Here is a 16,583-nt window from a genome sequence, read left to right on the forward strand (position 1 = left end):
TATCTGATTCAGGCCACATCAGAGCACTTCATCGTTGGCAGATGCACCCTTATTGTCTAGGATGTGTTTTTAGTTTTAGTCGCACTGACACTACTGCCAGCTTGGATTTAAAATGTTAGGAATCCACGGCATGTATTGCATGGTAAAGATGAAATGCTATGAAGTGCCTAGATGCATGCATGGTTTCCACAAGGCTTGTTATTACTATTAGAGGGTTCAGTTTTCCAACAAGAAACAACAAGATCTTGGTGAGCAACACACCTACTAAGACAACAATCCTGCATACACCCTGTTGTGTTCCTATTGGAGTTCAAGGCAAAAACCACAAGGTGTGTCAATGCAAAATGTATTATGGTCACAGTGAATGCGTCTGTCTGTTTCCAGCTGTCAGATGTGAACCCACATGAGCGTTTTAATGTCCACAGATGATAATGGGCACTATGATAACTTAACATAGTTTTAGGTCTTGGTTCACACATGTTTGGGAATTTCTTCCTGACTTCCATTCCATTCACACTGTGCCAGAAAGAAACTATGGACATTAGTACAAAGTGCTCTGCCCTATCAGTTCGGAGTCATCTGTCTCCTGTATGACACACCCAGCAATAAAATGGGAAGGGCAGTGATTCAACACTAGCACACACAACAGTCGCCCAGGGGATACTTTTTTCTGTTAGCAAAAAACTTCTGCAAATGAGTTATAGAACTATGTTTCCATGGAAACCTCAGAGACACCACAGACCATTAAACCATAAAGAAATTTTTTTTTTTATGATTTTAATTAATAGGGATGGAGCTTTACTGTCTCTGTGGTGTTTCCTGTCAAGGATGTGTTATGACCGACGACACACACACACACACACACGCACACACATGCAGACACACACACATACACTAAGATCACTGGGAGCTGTAGACTGCTGTAGATACAAGCAGTTTGCAACAAACAGTTGCACCTTGACCAGTGAACCACTGCATTCAGTACACACCACATTACTCAATCCTGTTTCAACGAATGCATCTCTTTGTGCACTCTTTGCTCTTTATAAAGGAAGGACATGAGAGTGGATAGGGGCCGAGAGAACTTCAGGTATTAAATGTCACCAGACACAAACAGGTTGTGGTGAGGTGTGCACTCTTTGGTCCAAAATGTCGCGAACGTCAGCAGCAGTAATGGAAAATACTGTAAGTATAAATATATATATGTTGTTAAGGACAATAATGCAAAATCAAACAGAGGGCTTTTAAAGATTTCATCTGATGAATTGTAAAAGTGCCATAAGTTTGAAGAGTTTCCAAATAAAAAAAAGAAACAAACTGACAAAAAGAGGAACGAAAATGCAACACACCATTCTTCCTATACAACTAAAGACAAAAAGCTACAGTGACTCATTCAGCCCAAAACATAAGTGAATTACACAATAAAATCTGGACTTTGATGACCAATACAATGTGAGGAAGTTGCTGACGCATTTGAAAAGGGGGGAACCCACTTTAAGGCATTCTACAGGGAAGCACTGAAAGAATGGCAGTCCAACCAGAAAATCACTTTAAAGTACAACTCCTGCATATTATGTCAAGACACTGTCTGTGACAATGATCTGACGGGCAACAAAACTGATCAAATCATACATTATATAACAGGCAATACAATCAAGCCTTAACATAAACCTCCTCAGGTTCTTGCAGACAAAAGCCTGCAACTTGAACACTGTCCAGTCGTGAAATTACACTTAAATGCTTCTCTCAACTCTTCTCGGAAATTACAGCCTCTAAGACGCAGTAAACAGATCAAGATCCAGGCTTGCAGTTAAGCTATTTTCTCTTAAGTGCCACCATACTGGTACCTTTCCTGCTGTCTGTAGCCTTCAGCATCCCCTGGTAATAGCCTTCATCTGAGGGCGTCCTGTCTCTGCCGAAGCTGTCAGTGGAGAAATTCCTGTACCTCTGATGTGGAGAGTTCATTTTCACTGTCTATCAGTGCTCAAAATAATAAACCTAATGATAAAATGTGATTGGCAGTAGTCCCCTTGATAGGAACTTCTGCTTTTCTCGCTTCTGTCCCTACAGCCTTCAGTCCGTCCCGGCGTATGAAGTCCTGCAGCCGCAATCCACCCAGCACTCCGCAAACCTATGATTTCTCACTCCTTCTTTCCTCTCAACCTCTTCACGCCCTCAATGGGTTCGGCTCTGCCCTTCTTTTTCCTCCCTGTGTTTTTTTTCTCTCTTTTTTTCTCTTGCTCACTCTATTCCTTTCACAGCAAATGGTGCCTGTGGGCTATGAAGTCTGGGCCTGTCCTGGTGTGTGATGTGAGAGAGTGTATTTAGCGGCGCTAGTGTGTGGAGGGCATGGTGGATACAGACCTGGACACACCCCTTCCTGTTGCAGTGTGAGGCAGGGAAGGATGAGGTGTGGTAAACCTGCATGTGCTATCACTTAATTGCTTCATTTATGCAAGGAAACACACACATACACACACATTCACACAAGCTGAGTCACCAGAAGTAGAGTAATAAAAAAATAATAAAATTTAGTGCTGATAACTTTTTATGCTTTAATTCACATTAACTAGCACTTAAATGAACAATTTACAATGTACACCCACAAGTAACACAGACATCCAACATGAGCCTAAAAACTAAAAAAAAAAAAAATCTTTGTCACACACCTCTTTCTTTTTAACAGCATTCCTCCAATATTTCACATCAGGAGTTACTCACTATGATGAAACAGCAGCAGAGAGGGGAGGACTGATATGGATTCCAGACAGTGATGCATGACTATAGCCTGAACATCACTGATTTACTGAGAACACAACAGCTTACAGCTCAACGTTTGTGAGGTTTTCTACATGCATTAGAAATCATCCAGTTTCCAAACGTCCTTTAATGTTGCATCTCAGTTCTAATCTCTAATCTCTCTAATCAAACTATAATTTTTTTCTCTAGACACAACTCATCTCTCAGCCTGTGTACACATTTCTTGCTCTGGTGGTTTTTAATCCAAACAAATCAGACAACACAGAATGCATCACTTCCTGTAAATGAGACAATTTTTCCAGGAAGGCACAAACTGCTTAACTGCTCAAGAGCAAATAACATAAAACAGACATTACTATAGTGTTTAAGATTCTTTTTTTTTTTTTAGATTGTCCTTCTGGAAAATTCAAAGCAGATTTGTAGGCTCACATTCTGATGCGGTTATTTTCCACAATAGATTATGGCGCAGGAAAAAGGACTATTCAGTTAGCCTTTTAAATCCAAATGACAAGTTGGAATTTTTTCACCATTTTATCGAGCAAATGTCTCCTGCACACCTTTTGCTAACCAGCAGCACCTGTGACAATAATTGACAATTACTTTAAAAAATCTGATGTTTAAAAGTAACAGAAGAGCAGCATGTGTATATCTTGAAGCAATATATACTTACACTTTGTAACGTGTTTATGAAAAATGCTATATAAAGTAAATAAAGGTTTACTTACTTCCTTACCGTGGGTAAGGTGAGTCAGTAATGTCAGTCAGTCTGTTAGCAATATATACATAGTTATACAAGTTTATAATGGATAATGTGAGCAAATGTTAGCTCAAATTAGCCACCATAAGCTACTAGTAACACCAGACTAAACAAAACAAGACTGCTAATAGTATTGACCTGAGGATTTCAGCCTTTTATGCTTATGAATTCAAATTTCCTTTTATAAAACAAAGATTATGCTATACCTCAATTTAACAGTTAGATGTTATTGCTTTAAAGCTGCACTCCAGCACACAGTTCTAGCAACTACAAGTCCAACATCCCATATTTAGTCAGGACTTTTGGGCTTAGTTGCACAAAGTTCCTTCTTAATGGTCCCCTATACAACTAAGAGCTGACAGCTAAGCTGGAGGGCTGGGTGTGTCCCACCTCTGATAAATCTTACCCCTTTGGCCTCAAGGTGGGTATATATCCCATTTCCCCACCCTGACTGACATCACTTTATCAGGCATCTAAAACCACTTTTTCTTCCACAGTGCAGGGTATTGAACACAACATGCATGAACATGAATGTAGTTAAGGTGTCAGCGTAAGTGTGGGTGTGTGAGTGAGTGAGTGAGTGTGCTGTGTGTCGACTCATTTCAAGCCACGTTAACAAATTTGTGAGACACACCTTTGTAGTTCCATACAATGTCTAGGCAAGCTAAGGAATGAAGGAGTGGTACTGGGTTGGCAATTAAATTTGAAAAAGGAAAGGAATCCCATTAAATGCAGAATTTACTAGAGAACTACAATGATGTTTTTGCAAAATGCTCTGGTCTACACAACCTCAAACTATACATGCGGTAATTTAAATGCTAATAATGAATGAGAATTAGGAGATTAATTATTAAATTAGGAGATCGTTTTGTAATTTAAAATATATAAGAATACAAAGATCAGAATCCAATAGAATATAAATGGATCTCCAGGTTATCTGAGATGCAGAGGCAACATGAGATGGTAACTGAGAAGTCAGTGATGCTTTGGCAGTGGAACATGTACCAACACCCAAAGCTCCTGAGGTGGGTTGCTAAACCTCATGGGAAACACTAGCAGGAGACCCAGATGGGAAGAAGCATTGGATGCATAAAGTGTGGAATAACTTAGTCATGAGTTTTCCTTCAAAAAGGAGACATATCATTAAGGTCTCAACATGCTTATTACTCTGCTCCCTCATCGGGCTTTGTCCAAACCAGATGGAACACATGGACTTTTTATAAGAGCAGAGAGTGTAGTGAAAACATGAGGAGAAAGTATATTCTGTCTAAATGACAACCCTATATCATGTTTTTATGACAACAGGGAAGTGAAAGTAGCTAGCCATTTATACAGTCAAGGGTAGCTGGATATATTCAAAGGATGTTTGGTGGAAAGAACCACAGGAATTGTTTTATAAATCCTTGTTACCCACTCTCATGGCTATCACCAAACAGTATACTTTATCATTGTGAAAATTATTTGGTATAATAATGAAATCCCACCACCAACACAAAACATGGTTCTGTCCCACACCAGTGCTTGGGGCTCTTCAGATCACATTTCCCATAAACTCTTCTGGTGTTCCCCTTGCCCTTATTCATGCGTGAAAGGAACCCATGTTTATATCTGTGCTAATTATTGTGCCTGTCATTACTACAGGAAAAATGAAGGCAGTCAAACTCATTCATCTGTTTATATTTATCTTCCTGAGACCCAGCCCATTGACTTGTGTCCATTGTAGTGGACAGTTTGTTCACATCCAAATGGTCCTATGGTCCACTACAGTGGACATGCTATAAAATTAAAAATAAAAATAAATTTAAAAATGTTTAAATTGTAACTTTTTTTTTTTTTTTTTTACCAAAAATAGGTAGGAAATTACAAAAAACAAGAAATTGGAAGACACTTATTTTCCTTGGTTCTCAGGAGGATATTATATATATACATATATATATATATATGTGCACTCTGCTGTCGACCCGTATTCTAAAATACCTATAGCTTTAACAGGGACTGAAAAACAGATGGTATATCTTGTAGCCATTAAGACCTAGAAAAACCTGTTTTTACACACTAAACAAACACAGCAAACAAATCAGAGGACGAAGGAATTTTAAGAATGTGTCATTATGGTTGTCAAAAGTGCTGGAGAGCAAATACAAGTTTTGGAAAGAGGAATGACTGACAACATCTCTAATTGTAGAGGATGAAACGATCGCAGAAAGGACTTGCTGTCCCAGATCAGACTAACTGTCTCATCTGTCTTCTGTTGTCTGATTTTTCTCATCCCTTTCCCTTTAACCTTCCTGATCTCTTCTGGTCAAATGAGGTGAAAGTTAACTGCAATATCTGGCCACCACACCCCACAGGGAAAGGAATGCTGATAAAACTAGGAGCAGCCCCAAACAAGCCCAGGATTATGGCCTCAGCTGGTCTGTAGGAGGAGTAGGAGGAGGAAGAGGAGGGGTAAGGGGAGGATGAAGATGTAGGGCACATGGCAGGATGGCACTTATGCTGAGCTTTAAAAAACTAGATGAGCAAAGCCAGTGACATGCCATGGAGTGAAATCCTTGGCAGAAGCAGCATTAGTCAAGCTATGGTACTAAATATCCTAAATGACAGAACGTGGTATTTTTTAGATGTGATGTGTATAAATGATTCCACAATAAAATCAAATAAAAGCTACACTGTTTTTAGTCAAACAAGGCCAATCTGATCCCTGAGACAATATTATTCTATAAATGTAATAAGTATCTCTGTTAAACTGGCTAAATGTGTTTAATTAATAAGAATTTGCTGCTGTATATTTGTAGCTCTTTCTGTACAAAATTAGTGAATGGGACACTAATATAATCTTCGAATATGTTTGATATTCAATAGGTAAAAAAAAAAAGTGTCTGGATTAGCCACGGCAGCTGAGTTTTAAAATATCTCCTGAAGCCTTAGTGGAAAGCCCCACATATGGGATGGTGTCTGTCGCTAATGTCTAATTTAATAAATTCAAATACAACAGGCATGTGTCTCCCTCTGCAGGTGAGAATAACGAAAGAAGATATAGATATATATATATATATATATATATATATATATCTCATGAAGCCTAAATAATAAGTGAGATGCAACAATTTATAGCTGTATTTGTGGTCTTTTGGGTCTAGATCAACACATTTTAGATTATCATGCTAAAAATTGCATTTTTCATTCTATACATTTGAAAATACTGGATCAAGTTATATAAAGATCAACATTTTCCTTTATGTTTCTTTCACTCCACAGTGAATTTATACATTCTCAATAAAAACATTCCAGATTTTTTTTCCCTTTACTGTTTATTGCTATGCTGTTAGTTCACTGTTATTCATCTACCAGCTACTCCACTTCTTGTCCTATTGAAAAACTGGAAGCAAAATAGATCCGTACTGTAGGTTCCTCACTTTCCTTGTGATCTATAATCCATTGCTATGACAAATGGTGACTAACTGTGCAGTCTCACCCTTAATAGTTTCCAAATACTCATAAATATGAAAAAAGGGGAACTTGAGCTGTGTTTCTATGACAACATCCATAAACATACAGAGCCATGTGCCTCAGGAGTAGCTGTGACTGACTCTTACTCATAGCAGTATTTTTAGATGAACATATGGAAGACTCGTACCAACTGACGGCATAAGGAAAATGAAACTCTGCTCTTATTCTAAGCAGAAGCAAAGCAGAGAAACCTTTTGACCACAGGATGGCAGCACAGCACAACCATGCCTATTAACATATCATATGCATTTTGTTTTCTAGTTACAGACATCATTACAGATATAAAACATCATTTGACATAGCAGCCAAACAATATTTCACAGAACTCTTCTATTGATAGTATTTCAGATTAAAACTAAAGTACATAAGTGATAAATTTAGTGAGAAATAAATATTGTATAAAAATATTAAAAAAATATATAAACTAACGTTTAGATTACCATGATTATCCTTGATTAGACTTATTAAGGCAGTAGATGTGTTCCACATATCATCTTATTCCCAGTCATAACGTTTCTTAGATAAGACCTGACAATATCAGTGCAGGCATGTTGCTTTTAAACATCTTATAAAGATTAGATTATGTTGCAAAGGAGACTGTGACAACCACTACATATCTATTGGGGTTTCTCATTGAAATTAATACAATACTTTTCCTTTAAACCACTGAACTGTGGCCAAAATATAAAAAGTAAAAAATATGTAATAGGTCTCATCCTCTATTATTAAAATTATTTAGAGGAGTTGTTCAATAAATTATATAAAAATAACAACATAATTGAACAAATCTTCTAGAGTACAGGTTTTCAAAACAATTTATATATTATTATATATTTGAATTAAATGTGGATTTACTGAATGAAGCAAATCTGGACATTAATAATGTGGAATATTAGGTTTTTCCTTAAGGAATAATAAAAAAAACATTCTACATAGTATATATATGGTATATAACATAAAAATGTCTAAAACAGGTAACGTTTTTTCAGCCTCTCTTAAGACACTCTAGCAGGAACAATCATGTGGTTTCACTATACTGAGAACAATCACTAAACTCTAATAACTCCTCCCCACCGAGCCCTTGTGTAAAGTCTCTCCACTCACCTGCACAGCACATCTTGCTGTACAGATTTCTGATTCTCTCGTCATATGAGCTCATCTCATGCAGATAAGTCCCTGGCTCAAAGTTCCATAGTGCTGCCAAAATGATCAAATGGAAACAACAGGATGCCTGGAAGCCTCTGTGTTTCAGACACCCTGTGCCCGCTGGTGTGAGGCGACTTAAAAACAGGAACAACTTTCCAACAGATGAAAGGTGGATAGTTTGCCCTGCCTCCCTCACATATGGACAAAATGAAAGATGACAGACAGGTAATTCAACATAATTGTCATATTACCTTAGCTCATGTTGATTGTACTGTCATGTTTACATTAGAAGTATTATGTCCCATACTAGTCCATCCATATAAAATGAAACATTGCCTATTTCTATTTCTATTAAACTACTTTCAGTGGTCACACCTTTTCAGCCAGGTTGAGGATTAAACAGCAACATTCCAGTTACCCATGGACAGTTTTTTCGATATTTTTAGATCATCTAACACTCGACTCAAATGAAATAAACCCTGCACTGCTCTAATTTCATCTATTTATCAGTATGTGACATTTGTCCAGAGGCAGCTTTTGTACACACACTGAAAAGGGCAGGTGTTTTAAAGCCTCAGGGTGTGAAGGTGTGTGTCACTGTTCTCATGTTCCTTTGCAGTTTTAATACAGCCCTAAAGCAACACAGACACGTCACTTATGGCTCTATAATTATCATTAATAGTTTTTGATCTCCTCAGGGCTCTTTGAAACCAAGTGAATGGAAGACATACTCATCGGATACACACTGGCAGAAGAATTGCAATGCCTGAATAATATTAAAGCACAATAAATAAACCCTGCCTGTATGAGTTTACATCTGGTCAGAGGAAACAGCATACTTTGGCTGACACACACTCCTCCTGTCACCACTCAACTTTAAGATGTGACCTTTTACAACAGGGCACACCTGTTCCAGGGCCACATTAAAAAGGGAAAGCAACCTAAATGTGCTGCATTAAAGGACGCTGACTTTTGACCCAGGACCATGCAGGAAGCTCTCTATCCTCCTCACATATTTCACTGACCACAATCACTCATTTATACAGTAGTTGACGTGCTCAGAGTCTTATTACAAGCAAACACCACAATCCTTGACACCAAGAAAAACAAATTTGGTGCTGATAAGTTGTTAATGGGAACTAAATTGTACTGGCATCAGCTCTTTTCTGCATATCTTTGCAACATTGTTATACAGAGCTGCAGTTTAGATCAACATTTCAACTTTAAATTTGAGAAAAACAGATCTTCATAGCTGTGAGCATTTAAGTGTATAACTTAGTACACAATATGTGCAGAATTATAAAAAGAATGATACCAGGGACATTTCTAATCTTCCCTGCACCCACAGCAGCTTTTATGTGGGCATAGACTGATATGGAAATGAAAACGAAAGCATTTAAAACATTTAAATCCAACAGTGGATTGATAACGTGTTAGTCCATGTTTATTAAAGCCTGGAATTAGATTTTTATGCCATATCCATGGACGAGACATTTGTTTTTAAGAAACTACAGCAGACAGGAATGTCTGACACTGATGCAAAATCATAGCCATAAACCCCACATTTAATGCTAATAAAGGTTTGGTACTGTACAACCATGGATAGTAAAGGGATAGTTTTACTAATGCAATTGTACCCAAAACCTTTGACTGTTCACAAATTTATATTGTCTTGTAAGTTAAATGTAACATGTAAGTTAAATCATATTTTGTTTATTTAAGTATGATCAGATATTTTCTGTAGTACATGTATCCCTATACTAAGGTCACAGTCATAAAGTGACAGCTTTACAAAATCTATTATCATCTTTAGGTAAATGGCTAATATATACCAACCAAGGTGAACTGAAAAATCTCTAGTGGAGAGAATAAATAAATTCTGGACCGGATGTGTTTCCAGAGTCCCAGTGCTGCTCATGAATAAATGCAGCTCTAAAAGAACAGCCAACATGTGCTCCATGTGGACCTTTGTCTCTCATTTGGGTTTGTTCACTACTCCCGCAGGACATGAGGACTGCATCCAAAGCCCCTTTGGGTTTATAAGCCACTCAGGCATGAGTTCACTGTTTACATTATGACTCATGCCTAGTGGTTCACCAGCAGCAGCCATCTGAGCTGCTTTATATACACGCATGGAAAAATACCCACACACACACACACACACACACACACACATACACTGGTATACAGTAAGTAAAAGCTGTGTTCCTCCAGAGTGGGAGTCCTTGCTGTTTCCAGGAAGAATGCTGGCTTTTCCACACACCAGGCCAAAGCCACAGCCAGAATTCAGCCTCAACAGCCCACACAGCTCTGTGAGCTTCTACATTCATCTCTGAAGGAGTATTTGTTTGGTAATTACATGACACTTGTGGTCCTGGCATGTGAAACAGGACATTATTCTGTACCAGCATTCTAAGAAATTACTTGATTCATTCTCATCTCATGTGTAAGACAGATGGAGTGTGAGCATTGTTCAGCTAAAACAGTCACCTGTTCAACCTGTTACACCTGGGAATACTGGCTGTGAAAGCTACCAACCAAATATGCAAAGCAATCTGACAATTATTAACAGCCTGAGGAAAAACCATCACTCGAAATTAATGTTTCGATGCATGTGCTTCAACTGAAGGGTGAGTTTCAAATTTGTGTCTACCACAGTATATATCGAGCTAGGTCACATACGAAAGATCAAATCTGTCAATGACAGAAGGACAACCAAGGCGCCTTGTGTGTGACATGGAGTATGTACAGTCTGATCTTTCAGCTGACCACATTCCAACATGGTCAGAAGAAACTGTTAACATCCATGTTCCCACCTCTACACACACAGCACACCATACCGAATGTGAGTCTGAAGGAACAGTGCTCAGAAGTCAACGAAATCCGAATAGTGTGATATCTGGTCTAACTGCTGTAATAAGTAAGAGCTCAAGCCAAGGACCTTTTGAGTGGATAGAGGACAGAGCTGTCATCATGCAGAATTGATGCCAGTGAAAAGGGGGACAGTTAAAACCCAAAAGCCCCATGTCAGGTTTGGACTGAGGAGCACAGACCAGCGGAGATAGCAGCTGCATCGAACTCCTCAGTAAATAAAATATTAAAAGATTATCAAATTGAACATCACAGACTAAATGTCAGGGTCAGAAAAACAGCAAATAAATGTTGAGGCATTACATATTAAGCATTTGTTTACTGTGCCTTTACAAAGTATTATTTTTCTATATTGGCCAGTTCTGATCAGGTTATTGCCAAATGTCTATTAATAAACCAAAAACAAAATGTTGTTATCATGATGTTATATGTCTTAGCCCAGTTTGCTCATACTTAAGTCCCTTTTGATCATATCCATCTCAGATTAGATTACACTCTATGGTCCGTGCCTCTATAGCTTGTGAATAAAACTCCTTTCCTCAGCTCCACAGTTCATTGTCTGCAGTAATGGAGGGCACAATCTGCTGCAAGTTCAGTACATGCAAATGTAATGTTTTTCTAGCGTGCATCCAAGATAAAGTGTGAACCCGCCCATGGATTCATGTTTTTTGTGGGGCTGTCTGGTGGTTCAAAGGCTGGTAGCAGGTTTGAGGCTGGGCAATGCACCCAGTTTAGCAGGTATTAAACCAGTGCTAAGATAAAGCGCTTCATCTTACTGAGGACACACTTAGACACCCTTAAGCAAGATTACACATCACACATCACACACCCAACGCACGCACGCACGCACGCACGCACGCGCGCGCACACGCACGCACACACACACACACGCACACATGCACACACACACAGCCTGCTGATCCATAACCAAACATGACCAGACAGGTTTGGGAGGGACCTTTTGAAGGCACTGTTGTAACGGCCCTCATCCACCATTCTTCAATGAAACAAAAGATAATTATTTAAGTTAGGTGGAGTATGGACTGCTGCAGGACTAATGCAGAGGATAAACATACCACACATGAACCTGTGTGGTTAGCTGTGGCTCCAACATTAGATCAATACCAGAACAGGTTCTACCAAATGAATGTGTGAAAATGATTCTGTGCACCTAACCTGCATCAGGTTAAACACCATTCAGATAAAGACAGGAAGAGATAAAACAAAAGTAAACGCTTTAGGACTGTTTCTCACACTGCTTATTTAACATTTGAAAACCACTTTGTTTTAATATCCTGCATGCTGTAGCTCACCTACCTTGCCTCTGTTTTCTCAAGCCCCAAATTATTATCAGGGAGAGTAAGTGGCCTAAAACCACCAGGGTGGGGACAGTGGGTCCTGTCAGGCCTGCAGGCATTTGTTTTTGGGACATAGGGTTAAGGCAGAGGGGATAAAGGGATGAGCCTTGGCTATGGTGACAGGTGGGCCTTCACTAAGAGGGGGGAAAGGGAGTGTGACGACATGGGTGTGGCAGCATGGACATCTATTCATTTTTTAAAAATAAGATTCTGATTCTGAAGCAAATGTTTGAAGTCTCTCTTTGGTTTATTCCTCTACACCGAGCAACTGTTTTCAGACCTCTTTAACCAAACTAGACTCCACTCTCCCAATGTACTTTGCACAGTAACTTCTACATATTAAAAAAACAAATGACAAAACATCTATTTTAAGACACAATGTTATACGTGATTTTTTTATTTACAAATCCCACTTAAGCTGTTATTACTGTTTGGGTATTATTCTATGTTTGTTGCAGCTGAAAATTAGAAAGATGAAAAATAACTATATTTTGTTTTCCTACTTTTCACCTTTGTGACTCATGTCATCTTTCTACAACAACTACTTTCATATTATCTCTGAGGATGGCTTTGTGATCTTCATATTCCATGGTCAGTAATTTCTGGAGAATAGAAACACACCAAACAAAACCATTGTGAAAGGATTTTGGAATTACAGCACCCTTCTAAAAGCCCTAAATTTATCTTTGCCACAACAACAATAACAAATGCACTAGGACTGTACTGGAACACAGCAGAGGGTCATAGTTTTACAGCAATCTGAAATAGCCCAAACAGATAAATATGGCTCCTGCTGACACACACTTAAAACCCACAGGTTCTGTATAAAATACACTTTATAGTTCAGCCTTGATTGTTGTCCATCAGATATTAGACAAAAATGAAAGAACCCCCTGGAGGTGGCAAGGACAGGGGTGACACTGCCCCCACAATCCTCACCCACTTCTTTCCACATAGCATCAAACAAAGGAAGGGCAGCCAACCTTGCTCATAATTCAAGTCAGCCACATTGTGGACAGGTTTAAATATGGAATATAATCTGTGCTGAAGTAGCTGAAGGCTGCTGTTTGTTAAATGTGAATGTGCGTGACTCTGTTGTGTTCGTGTGAGTATGTGCGCCAACTTCACACGGTGCATTTGCCAAAAACACACTGAGAGTCCGCAGCCAGACAGACAATCACAGACACGGACAGACACGCCACAGCAACCCCACTCTGTGAACCTACCAGGTATGATCTTCATCTAAGAGACGTACAGAGGAGAAGAGGAGGACGAGGGTGAAGAAAGACAACTGGACAGAGGGGAAGGAGAAGATAGGAGAAGCCCCTGTTTGTTTGCTCTGAACTGCCTTGTTTCTCTCTGGTGTTAGAATTTGACAGGCTGTGCCTGCTGCTTGGATCCGTCAGCTTGCTCTCCCATGGCCAGGGGAGGAGGGATGACACGACAAGCCTGGAGAAGGGGGCAGGGGCAAGGGGGCTCAGAGGGCTGAGATGGGTGTGTGGCCAGGGGGGAGAGGGCTAGAGCTGGATGTTATAAATATCCACCACAGCCAGATGATCACACTGTGTCACAGTTAGATACTGATGGAAGAACTTTGGCGAGACACTTGGCTACACTTAACCCCTAGAGACACCACCCACAAGCAGACCTCCCTCCCCCTTTTCCTCCATCACTCTTTTTGATGTTGGTGGTGGCAGCAGGTTTATTCTGTGATATTAAGTCACAGCTCTCTGCCTGAAAACAGATCTCTGGGGTACATTAGCATATGCTAGTCATCATTTAGACATAATATACAAAAGTAGACTCATGGTTATAAGTATGGCTCACTCAAAGATGATAATACTTTTATGTTTCTAATTGCTGGTGAGCTAGGAATTTCTGTTTGTTGTTATAATAAGACTGTTGCACAATGTCACACTTAAGCTATAAAAGATTTGAGTTAAACTGGTCTGTCTGTTTATTGGCATCATGGGAAAACACCAACAGAAACATAAAGTGGACAGAAACAGCAACAAAGTCAGTAAATGATGAGGACTAACACTGCCCAAATATTCTTCTTCTTCTTCTTCTTATTATTATTATTAATTATTAAGACAAATTAATTAAGACAAAACTCTGAAAGTCACCAAACTCCACTTTAGTGATGGACACATTGACATCATAGCAAAAGTTCTGTGTTCATCCGTCATTACTTTTGGACCACACCAATGCACAGTATTCTCTAAAAATAGTAGGGTGTAATTTATGCATATGGCTTTGTCAATTGTAGTGTTGACAACTGGTTCCATTTCTCTGTAATGCTAAAAGCAATTTTACCCAGTGTTGAGCTGGGATTGTCTTCTACTACATAGACACTATAGATGGATGCAATTTGTGCAATGACGGCATCTATACTTAGAAACCATAAAGAGGATTTGCAAAGGGTCACAGAGAATTCCCTCATGAACATCCTTATGTGCCTTCACGAACTCCTGAACCTACCAGGTCACGCACATATTATCCATGGTGGAACATACCCTGAAGGTATTCTAAGCTTGTGTCCAGAGGGACTGCTTGTTTCAATCTATGCCTAGAGTGCAGAATGTCTGTTTTGTAAGTATTGTAAACATTGCTCTCCCCTATTTAACAATCAACTAAACAGGTGGCGATGTGTCTCTTGAGAAAATACAGTAAAGTGAGGGTCAAAACTTGGGTGAACCTTAAAATAAGACTAAAAACACCCTACAGAACATTGAAAAAACTGAAGTGCTAGTGTATAAGTGTTAGATACACTAATAAGGGTCAATGTGCACTCTGAGAAATGACTAATGTTATAACCATCTTTGTCAAACCCCCCAATGTGACTGATCTCTCTGGTTACATGGTTTGGAACTACAGTGAGTTAGCTGTTATATCACTGAAGAGATTTCTTATTCTGCAACAGACTGCAATTAAATTTGATATCAAACGGCCTGTGCTCGCCAGCACAGCAGTTCAAATTGGCAGCTAAAACTCCTGTTTAAAGATCACACACAATGGGCTCCTGGGAGAGGGTTTAGTTTTAGTTGCTCATTACATTGTGTAATACACTACATATATTATTCATTTCATCCTGTCCATCAAGAATTTCACAGAAACTGATCTTTTAAAAGTGATGGCTACAAACTACAGTTTCACTGTGACTGTATATTCAGCACTGACACAGAATCTTGTATCAACATCTCTTCATTGTCAAAATGTTTGCTCAGTGTGCTTGTGTCTTACATTATGAAATGTAGGCCAATATGTTTTTGCACTCATGTGGAGTCTGTAAAAATATTACAAGAGGTTTCACAAGTGGAGTCAGCTGTAAAAGATAGGGCATGGTAGCTAAGGTCATTTACTTTGTTTTGAGCAAAACAAACATTACTGCTCTACTTAAACTGCCATCTCAGAACACAGTCCGTTTTCAGACAGCTTGACTTTTGAATATTTATTATGTGCCTGATTCCTTTCTTTTTCTACTTGAAAAGGTCAAGCTCATAATCCAGGCCCTAAAATATGAGAACGGTGTGGGTGACTCATAACATCAAAATGATGTGCCACCATAATGAAAGGCACAGTGCTTCAGCATACTGTAGCTGTTCATTTAACCAATCAGACAAAAATGCAGAGATGAAAATCCAGAGGACCTCAGTGGCATGTCTGGGATGTGATTTAGTCTAATTGCTCCTGGTGCCATGTGTGGGCAGAGTTTAAATAGCCTCTCAATCATGTCCAATTCATACAACAGTCCTCGCTGCGTAGCACCCCCCATTCAACTGAAAATCAAATGTGCCACACACAATGTCAGAGTGTTCCCTTGAAATAGAAAACCAACTAAAGAAGCCCTCATTTCCAAAGCAACATTTTTGTGGCATAAGTTAGTTTTTCAAATACTTTGCTCCTTCATTGTCCCTGGTTTCTACAACGCTGATACAATTCAACAGAAAAAAACAAATGTAGATGTACCTAACTGCCATGGGGTAACTGACATACCAAGAATACCACACTCACACGGCACTAAAAACTGTCATGCTTACATGCCTGTAAACCACAGCCCTAATACTATTCATTATATCGCAGGTAAAAACAGAAGGAAACTGCTTTGACAACACTGCAATATTTAATGCAAATCATGGTAACCAGAAAGATATTAATGGTTATTCACTATATGATATGAT

At 39.0% G+C, this 16,583-nt stretch overlaps 1 protein-coding gene across 22 annotated transcripts in view; it reads right to left on the reverse strand.

Annotated features, from left to right (window-relative positions):
* Window positions 1-16,583, reverse strand: part of plecb (plectin b) — a 104,847-nt gene that overhangs the window by 34,256 nt on the left and 54,008 nt on the right. For 4 of the 22 annotated variants that reach the window (XM_026293113.2, XM_026293108.2, XM_026293107.2 and 1 more), the window contains exon 1: window positions 1,848-2,225. The exons of 17 other annotated variants lie outside the window; for them this stretch is intronic. In XM_026293113.2, coding sequence (XP_026148898.1) covers window positions 1,848-1,965 — 118 coding nt within the window. In that variant the 5' untranslated portion in view covers window positions 1,966-2,225. Of the gene's footprint in view, window positions 1-1,847; window positions 2,226-13,628; window positions 13,782-16,583 lie in introns of those variants that run through there. One more of the 22 variants, XM_026293116.1, reaches the window with a different exon arrangement.

This window comes from Mastacembelus armatus, chromosome 16 (assembly GCF_900324485.2).
Source record: "Mastacembelus armatus chromosome 16, fMasArm1.2, whole genome shotgun sequence".
Lineage (NCBI taxonomy): Eukaryota > Metazoa > Chordata > Actinopteri > Synbranchiformes > Mastacembelidae > Mastacembelus > Mastacembelus armatus.